The sequence below is a fragment of the Branchiostoma belcheri genome, unplaced genomic scaffold, assembly GCF_001625305.1.
Source record: "Branchiostoma belcheri isolate BF01 breed outbred unplaced genomic scaffold, Haploidv18h27 scaffold64, whole genome shotgun sequence".
Taxonomy (NCBI): domain Eukaryota; kingdom Metazoa; phylum Chordata; class Leptocardii; order Amphioxiformes; family Branchiostomatidae; genus Branchiostoma; species Branchiostoma belcheri.
The window spans coordinates 1,648,758-1,658,696 of NW_017804287.1; the positions used below are offsets into that span (position 1 = coordinate 1,648,758).

Consider the following 9,939-nt stretch of genomic DNA (forward strand, 5'->3'; position numbering starts at 1 on the left):
GGTTGCGGTGTAACATTCACTGGTTAATGCGGAAACCTGTCATGGTGCAATGCTTTACGTCAGTATGATAGACATTTTGACATATTTAGGACACTGCTCAAAAGGAAGACAGAACATTTTGTGGTTTGAAGCATGAGACTTCGTCTTGGTGCGATACCAAGCATAACTCAACGTTTCGGCGTAATAATTTAAATGCCTCAGAAGAAGAGAAAATAAAGTATTAATGGTACGATGTCCAATCTTTAAGTAGCATTTCGCTATATACATGTATATGTTTCGTCAACGCGTAATGATCATTACACTGTACAGGGAAAGAATCCAATCGTTAATAATATCTACACTATGGAGCCTGGTACATATAATTATTTGACTAGCCGCAACGATGTCTGCAAAGTATCTCTCTCTTTTGATCTCAATCGAGAACAAGTCAAGAATAGGATGCCATAAGTAACACCACTGATGTTAAGAAAACAGGTCAGCATACATTGATTTACGAAATCCCTGCTGGAAATGCAGGGAATAAACTTCAATCATAGAATACCCAAGATGGCGGAATAGGAGAGTCCCAGGAGGTGCGCCCTCTGGCGAACAGGTTACAGGCTCTCAAGATTAAGTGTCACAAGTTTGATAGGTATAATTAATTGCGGTGATGATATATATGTTCAACGTGCCCCTAATATATATATATTGTATGGAAAGATGGGAATGGGGAAACTATATGGTTCAGCATCTTATAAAACAGCTCGCTAATTGAAACTAATTAACAATAGTGGAGAAAGTGGTGGTGGTGGGCGAAAAGAAAAATAAAAAGGGCACCGCGTATCGCTAAAAATGCCGCATCACGTCTCCGTGTCAAAGGTCATGGGCAGAAACAAAGAGAAGCAAGTTTTTAGAAATTAAAAATTACCAATTTTTTTCTGAACTTGCAGCACCATCAGTATCAATTGTGCCTAGATGGCACCTGAATTGTTTGGATTGTTTCTTGAACGTTGATGATATTATCGATGAAACTAGTTTGGCTAGCAATCTGGTTTGTGCAATGTTTACATCCGAGTCAATGAACCGTAAAAGATCATAGGTCATAGTTCTCGTCTTTATTTAGCAATAGGCTGTCAAACTGGTTTTCCAACGACAAACGTAACAAATCAATGATCACTTCATAGCATCGGCGCAGATATCTTAAAGTTTTACTTCAAATATTATATTTATGATTATAAATATAAACATGAAAAATCACATATTACAAAAAAAATATTTATAAAAATACTAATAGGTCCGTGGTATTACAGATAACGCCGTCTGCACTCTAAACGCTCAGATCAGAGACAGCAAAATCGTTCCCATATCGCTTTATCCGTATCATAATGCGAGGCTCAAGTCCCTGACGCGCCCCATTGTACATTTGGGCCTACATGTAGTCTACAAAAGAAAGACATGGGAGATTCCATATATAAGAAGAGGGGGAAATGCTTGTTTGTGGCATTACATACATATTTGAAGTGTAATTCTGTCCCTAACGATTTGTGTACTCTGCTTATAGGCAATCTATCTACATGTTAGGGCTTATGGCTGTACGTTCTGGTGAATGCTTTGTTGGCACTAGCTGGCCTTCATGACTTACTTTGGGCTACAAGGGGAAGATGTGTTTGAATACGCCACTACGAGTTCCAATACAAACTTGTATTTGCACACATGGTACGAAAAAAAAACATATCTTAAACATAAGAGACACATATTCTCATACATATACCAGCTTGTATTACCTAAAACCGGCCATGCCCATGAAGCGGAATTTATTCAGGGACAAATGGTACCGGTGTACCGTGAACTCTGGCATTTCTGGCGTCTCTATTGTCACTGGATCTCACACTGGGCGTGGGACCTTCGGCAAGGACGCCGGCGCTTTATCCACACTCCAACATGAGGTACGTACTGCCACGTTATGTGGCATCATGCCATAAAATAAGCATTAATAGTTTATAGATTTAAAACTAATGCCACTGAAAAGTATAGTAGAAGGAAACAACCACCGTTTGTAGCAATATAAGACATATTTTCACTTTTGACAGTCCATATACGTGTACTACAAAACATACCGTCGATCTGTAGATGGCTAAATCCTGTATAATACAGGAGGGCAGCGTACGTTGTGAGCCTACCATCACGTAGTATATAATAGTATACTATCAGGCTTCTTTAAACACGGAGGAGCTCTACGGTAGCATCCCAGCAGTGTCAGAACTTATTAGACAGCGGAGGTCAAGATTTGCAGGACATGTGTACAGAAATAAGAACGAGTTAGCTATCGAACTGGTCCTGTGGTAACCTAAAACAAGGCCATGCTAGACCTGGGCGTCCTCGCAAGACGTACATATACAAGGAGTAGTACCTTGCGGGCGCCATGATGGATAAAGCGGACTGGAGGAATCGAGAGGGCTTGGGACCGGGAACCCCTGACCTGATAATGAGTAAACATGGATAACTTTATATCAGTCGCAAGTAAAGGGCAACGTAGCAGCATTTAAAGACAGGTGTGCATTAAACTGACAGTATTCTCAGAAAGGTACGTAAACGAAAGTTCTTGTGCGACAGTTTTACATTTTACTGTGCAGGTATGGATTACTAACTAGTCAGACAGGTAGCGACCTTGGGTAGCGACTAAAGCGACACCTCTGATAGTATTTTGCCTGAGGTAAAACCATCTGGGGTACACACCATATGCAAGTGGATAAAATTGTTGATAAGTACACTCGCATTTTAGGATCGGTCTATATACATAGATAGCAGTAATTTTATTAAGAAGAACCAAAAATTACAGTCTACAGTATACAGGTAAGTAACCTTGAATGTAAACAGGTTAGTAAGCTTAGATGTAAACATTGAATCTGTTTAGTGCATTGTTTACATCCAAGTCATTGAACCAAAAAAAATGTCACAGACACAAAATTTATGTACGGTTCAAAGGCCATAGTTCTCGTCTTTAGGCTTCCAATGTGGTTTTCCGACGGCAAACAAAACATTCTAAATTATATGAAGGTAGGTCATCATAATATCAACTAGTCGCATAAAGAAAAAGACAAGTGGACAAACTTTCCTTAATACTGAGCTCTCGGCAACACTTGTGTCGTTTAATCTATTTTGCTAACTTGAGCTTTCTTTTATATTCTGTGAAGAATTAAGAAAAAAGTACTATATAACATGTATGACACAATGCCATTAATTATGTTAAATTGTAATTTTCAATGTAACACCTAGCTGTCGATTTGAATTTCTATTTGCTTTAGGTCACACGTCTGGATTTCAGCCATTGTCTTCCTGGTCCATTTGGCGATCGCGAGCATAGAAGGAAATTTAAAGGGGAAATGCCCTAAGGAATTTAAAAAACGTAAGTATCTCTTTATGTAAACACTCCTCCACTTGCGTTTTATATATCATATTACGACTTTTTATCCGAATTCTTCCTTATTTTGTGTCAGTAAACGTAGTATATAGTTTGAACGGTTGATAGTGGCGTCTGAAGAGCAAAAGTTATATTATGTATATCACAGTAAATGTATTAAATGCATCATCAGATTTCTATATCAATTGTGGAGCCAATATACGATAATCCGATTTGTTTAGGTCATTGTCTAATGTTCGTTAGTATAGAATCCAAATGTCTTAGTTAAGGGAAAATTGAGCTATGTAGGTATATCTTGTCTAACTTCATCATTAATTTGTCTTTTTGTTTTACATAAAACGTTTATATAAATGCAATTGTAGGGTGAATAAATGCAATTATAGGATAATATAACTTAAGTCTGTATGTTAAATATATATAATATATATGATTGTAGATTCATCCAGTTTGTCAAATACCTTAACTATGTATGGTGTCTAGGAATGCAACTGGGGATCACTGACTTAAGGAGTGTTTTTAAGTCGACATTAGTGTAAAACATAACGGATACCTTCTTATGTGATTATCCAGGCGGATGTAGGCCTCTAGTGCTCCGTAACACCGTCCGCAGCGGCTGCAGTCGTCCCTTCAAATGTGGAGACCAGTGCCGCTATACCTGTGTCCCCGGATGTGTGAGGCAGCGTGGAGCCACTGTCAGGACGTGTAGACACGGCCGTTACTGGATCGGCGGGAAAGGACTGAAGTGTTCATGTACGTAACCAATCAACTTGCACTTACTTATTACCTTCGCCAAGAAGGTTATGTTTTCAGAGGCGTTCGTGTATGTGTGTGTGTGTCTGTAAACACGATAACTTGAGAAGGCTTAAATGGATTGACTTCATATTTGGTAGGTGGGTAGGTCTTGATGAGACCTCGAAATGATTAGATTTTGGGCCCCCTAGCGGCTTCTAATGTTACTGCAGCTGAACTTCCGGTTTTGATATCTCGTGATCTGGACAAGCTGGGGTGACGAAATTTTAATGGTGGGTAGGCCTTGTGCTTGGGAAGAAGTGACGCAAGTTTGGGCCCCCTAGCGGCTTGCTCAGGAACTACAGGGACATTTCTTTGAAATTATTCAAAAGAGGATAATTCAAGAACCGGTGGACGGATCTTTATGATTTTTGGTATGTAGGTAGCTTATGTGACGCTTGACATAATTATGTGACAATTATGCAAATCTGGATGTAATTTGCATAATTAATGAGGAAATTCTATAAATCAGCTGCATTACATTATAGGACTATTCAAGCTTGTGACATGTGAAATTGAGAATGAGAGAAACACAGGCAGATATTGATTATGTAATTTAACACTTAATTTCCATAATTATTGAGAAAATGTTATAATTCCATAATGGTTACTGCCTGGAACTTTATACTTGGGGTATTTAAAAGTTAAGTGAAGCTGAACATCATTAAACATAACTTATTCAAATAAGGACCTCATTTGCATAATTTATGAGGAAATGATAGAATGGCTTTCTTTATTAAGATAAAACTGTCTTTTGATGGAGAATATGATCAACTGATATAATTTATGCAAATGAGGATGCTATTTGCATAATCAGGAGGAATCATGATCAGCTTTGTCAGTCATAAAGATTAACATCATTTGGCGAAGGTATGAGATCGTGGGACTCTAGTTTAATAATATTACAGTATTTTATGCGTCTAGTTGTTCTAAATCTTAAACAAACTTCTCTAAAGATGACAGATTCATTGCTAGAAAAGTTACAATCATTTGAATAACGACCGTTTTTAATGCCTGATGTGCAAAGTTATTGATCAGAAGTTTTTCTTTTTCGAGTTTCGTTATTGCTTAGTTTATTGTATGTAGGATTTTACTATAGTCAATATCGACCGATGGAGGCTATACATAATATATAGTTGATAACTGAGCTCGACACTTCTTCTACAGGCAGACCCTGTAGTGGTCCACCCGTGGTCAGGAATGCCGAGGTTATTTGGGGCAGCGGCTGCTCGGCACCGTTCACAGCTGGGACAACCTGCAGCTACCAATGTGACCACGGGTACCGCAAAGTGGGAGGGGCGGAAACAAAGATGTGTGTCGACGGTGGATGGAGAGGTTCCAGCCTGGACTGTGACGGTAAGACTTTGTCAAAAAGGGATGTTTATCAATGAATAAATAAATAAAAAATGTGAATTACTAAACAGGTTGATGCAAGAATAGAATTTTCATAATTTATGATGTATGATATTTTGCATATAACATACAAGTGTTAGTAGTATGGGTATTGCACTATTCAACATTAAGACATAATTCCATGTTTGTCATTAATAATGCAAATCAAATATATGTCCTTTGATGTTCTCCCAGAACCATGTTACATATATGAGAAGTATGCAAACCATTTGGGGAAACTCTTGTCATTTAGAACAATTAGCATAAAATTCCCTCATGGAATATACAAATTAAGACTTCCATAAATGTAATGAATTAAGACTTGCATAAATAAGACTCCCTATATCATTTTTTTTTATTTTTAGTTGGACTTCATCAAAGGTACCTATTATTTAGTTACACATTCCTTCTTGACTGACCCTGTTGTAAAGTGTACAAAAAGGTTCTACACTTTCAAAGGAAGCTCATGCTAAACCGTAAACCGTTACAAACTTTTAATTTTGTACTTTCCATTACAGCCGTCCAATGCCCGACTCTGACGGCCCCAGCGTTTGGATCACTGACCCCCTCAGGACCACACTCTTACCCTAACCTGGTCACGTTCACCTGTGAGACGGGATACGTACTGACCGGCGCTGCTACTACAACCTGCCAAGCGAACGGAACTTGGAGCAACCCTGTTCCAACATGCACATGTAATACTCATAGAATTGTTAATGTATTGCTCAACTTTTAGCTGATAAAAATTTTAGAGAGACTGCAATTAGGTTATTTACAAAAAGTTAGCATATATTAAATTTTTGTAGTTGTACCTTATGGAATCGTCTGTTTTATTGTCCTTGACAATCTCTTACGATCATTTATTGGAGAAAGAGTACCATTTCAGATTTTTTTATTATTTCATAGTTGCTGAATATTTTTATTTGCAGTGTTGCATTTTCTTGAATAATACTACCCTTTTTATAAGAATAGTTTAAGAATGTTGTATTCAACGATCATTAGCTTATCAACAATCATACATCCAACCTTGCAGTTCCTACAACTCGGGCAACCATGGTCACGACACCACTAAACGTGAGCTCGTGTGAGAATCTGACTGTTTTCAACAGTGATTCAGGCAGCTTTGCCTCCCCGGGCTGGCCAGGGAATTATCCTCTCTCTACCAACTGTACCTGGCAGATCAATGTTAGTCCGGGAAACATGGTGCTTATACGGTGAGACATTTGGTCTTAGTTTAAAAGTGATCGTTGTTGACTGTCATTGAGTTGGGCATTCAAATTCCTGTTTATCAAAATTCAAGTGTCTTAATAAGATTATGCAGCATTCCTGCTAAGTGCCCCTACTTTTTTGTGTATATAATGTAACTAATTAATGAATGAATAGATACATACAACACTCAAATTCCTTGTTTTTAATGCTAGGGCTTGCAATGCATATCAAAAATGTATGCCTTTACCCTCACTTCCCCAGATTTGACCAATTTTCCTTGGAGCATGGCGGTATGACGTGTATATGGGACAGACTGCGAATTCTTGATGGACCAAACATCTCCTCTCCGGTGATCGCAACTCTCTGTGGTTCGTCAGTTGGTCCCGTCATCACAACAGGAAGTTCTGCCTTCGTGGTCTTCCACAGCGACGAGTCGGTGACTGATTCGGGATTTTTCGCCAACTTTACTGCGCACACTGGCCCACTTCGTACGTTACTTTCTTAGTAATATTGTTTTGTTCAAATCATACGCCGTACGTCTTGTCTATGTTGTTATGGTTTGTATTATGTTATATCGGTGGTAGCTGCTACCAGCCTTGTTGCTGCCTGGCTACCACCTGTCAGGCACTGTTGCATTCCCAATGAATGAAATGAAAATGTACATTTTATATTGCAATAATGCATATTAAACTTAAAAATTGCAGTACACAATCTTTTTGTTTCGTAAGGTACTGCGTAAGTGTTGTCTGACAACTGCCCATGTATTCATTCTGGCTTGAAGGTGATACTTGAAGGTGATACTTGACCACTTTGATAACCCAGATCCTAACATAAGACAAAGTTTACTTAACCAGGGAAACCTTTCGTCCCTGAATTTACTCACTTTACTCCATATTTCAGCTACTACTACTCCGGCGTATGTGACAAGTAAGTATTTTTCCATAAACATACATATATATACATCAAGTGTGATCAAGTGACATTTTCATTGAATTTTACTTATTGATATTAATTTAAAAGATAATTTTCATGTCAACGAAAATTGACCATACTTTGAAAGGCAATGCACTGCATGCTGTTCATATAGACTACTTAATATGTTCTTGCATGGGCAGAAACAACATTTGGAGTTGGGACTACGCCACCGGGTGTGTTCTGTGGCAACCCTACTGTACTGAATGCAAACTTTGGCAGCTTTACGTCACCGGGCTACCCAGGGAACTACCCAAACAACGCTTATTGTTCTTGGCAGATATTTGTCAATATTAGTGAAGTTATCGCCTTCCGGTAAGACATTATATTTGCTTTTGGGGGGCTTCTTTTATTCTTTTAGACAGAAACTGAATAAGCTATATAAGGCTGTGCATTTCAAACAAATCAGCTGACACTCCGCAATGCCATGATTGTTGGTAATAAACACCCAAAAAATGCCTCCTTTCAAGTTTAATGTTTCCATAGGTTTAGCGAGTTTCATCTTGAGGGCGAAAGTGGCTGTCCCTGGGACTACCTAGCCATATACGACGGCTCCGATACAAGAGCTCCACTTCTGGCCAGGCTATGTGGTACCTCCGGTACAACAACCTTCACAACAGGGAGGAACGCCTTCGTGGTCTTTATAAGCGACAGTTCCGTGTCACACACTGGGTTTTCTGTCAATTTCACTGCTGAAAGCAGACCTGGTAAGTTTGTCTGAACAAAACAAGTGTAGATTGTTTTATTCATAGTTTGTGTATTGTAATTTCTAAACTCTCTTCTCAAATCGACCTGTGTTTGATTTTAGGTCGGAATTAGGGAACCCCTATTGCAATAGAACGTTCCACCGGCAAAATGACAAAAAAACTGCCGTAAGTTTCGTGAACCGTTACGCCTGGGTGCAAGGCGATACACTGAAGTAAAATACACAGCTGTGCAGCTTCAATCGTTGTGATCTTTATCTGTCAATATTATAGCTCATGTTGCGCCGGTTTTTGGTCAGATAAATTATTACCAAAGGTGTGTGCGTTTACATGGAACATAGGTCGGAATTAGGACCCCTCCCGTTAGATTTCTCGCGCTGAGTTTGACGGAGGTGTTCGAAAGAGAACAGGGGATTCGATGCTTTAGATCTGGAACGGTCTATTAGTTTGAGCCCTTTAAAATGCTTTTATTTACGTTACGTTTATGTACAGTTCTAAGTAGAACACTGTTTCTACATGTTCCGACAGCAGAAGGCGTTGGAAAAATCTAATGTTGCATTGGGGAATAGACTATTAGTACACTTCACTTTTGGATAGGGGTGATTTAGAAACAGTCCATTTGGGCGGAAGGGAGAAAGGTCAATTTTTTTGTACAAAGGAAAGTGGTGTAGCCATTTGCTGTATTTGCTCCCGAGCAAATTAAATGCAGGCCTTTCTAGTTTTAAATTACTTTTACATTAACTTTAACGAAATAAGGTCATTGTGACTCTTCCGTTACGATTAGACTTTCCTTAACTGCGCGGGCAAAACAAATTTAATTGTTTTAGCCGGCGTTGTTTGTATGATGGAAAATAACTTCAGGATATCTTTCCTGTTGCTCCTGTTTTTACCTTAATTTACCTTGTAGTTTACAAGAAATTCCATATATCAATTTTATATCAAAGCCTTTATCAGTCTTTAAAAAAAGGTATTCAAACACATGATTGACAACACGTTTTTCTTGACTTTCACTTACTTTCCCTGTCTCGGTTGGGTTAAGGCGGCCTAGGCTGATATTCATGTTCGAGTTCCGCCGTGTGTCTGCACGATTGCCACAAACATGTTTCGAACCCGAATCATGTTCCACCATGTTCGATATGACGTCATTCGAATAGAACGTGTGTTCGAATTCGGGGTTACCGGCGGTCATTTGTATGTTTCCCCTGTAAACCCGCGTTGTTACGCATTTTATTCACGGAGTATGACTTAAACGGCTTTACGCCCAGCTGAAAACAACATAATTCATCTTTAGAGTAATCCATGTTTACGTATTATCACTTTTTTATCAAAATTGTCCGAGGCTATTTTGCATATAAGTCGAAATTTTTTAACTGTGGCGATTATTTAACAAAAAATGACAGAAAAATAGCCGTTTCTGTCGTTTTTGGCCCAAAAAAACAATGTAACTGTCATTTAAAACAAAATAGCCTCGGA

The 9,939-nt window shown here is 38.7% G+C and overlaps 1 protein-coding gene across 1 annotated transcript in view; it reads left to right on the forward strand.

Annotated features, from left to right (window-relative positions):
• Positions 1 to 2,404: 2,404 nt before the first annotated feature.
• LOC109483320 (cubilin-like) overlaps positions 2,405 to 9,939 on the forward strand; it is a 19,654-nt gene continuing 12,119 nt past the window's right edge. The window contains exons 1-9 of the mRNA XM_019786309.1: positions 2,405 to 2,468; positions 3,971 to 4,150; positions 5,357 to 5,545; positions 6,100 to 6,276; positions 6,615 to 6,795; positions 7,052 to 7,278; positions 7,691 to 7,717; positions 7,906 to 8,077; positions 8,249 to 8,469. Of these exons, the coding sequence (XP_019641868.1) occupies positions 2,405 to 2,468; positions 3,971 to 4,150; positions 5,357 to 5,545; positions 6,100 to 6,276; positions 6,615 to 6,795; positions 7,052 to 7,278; positions 7,691 to 7,717; positions 7,906 to 8,077; positions 8,249 to 8,469 (1,438 nt within the window). The remainder of the gene's footprint in view (positions 2,469 to 3,970; positions 4,151 to 5,356; positions 5,546 to 6,099; positions 6,277 to 6,614; positions 6,796 to 7,051; positions 7,279 to 7,690; positions 7,718 to 7,905; positions 8,078 to 8,248; positions 8,470 to 9,939) is intronic.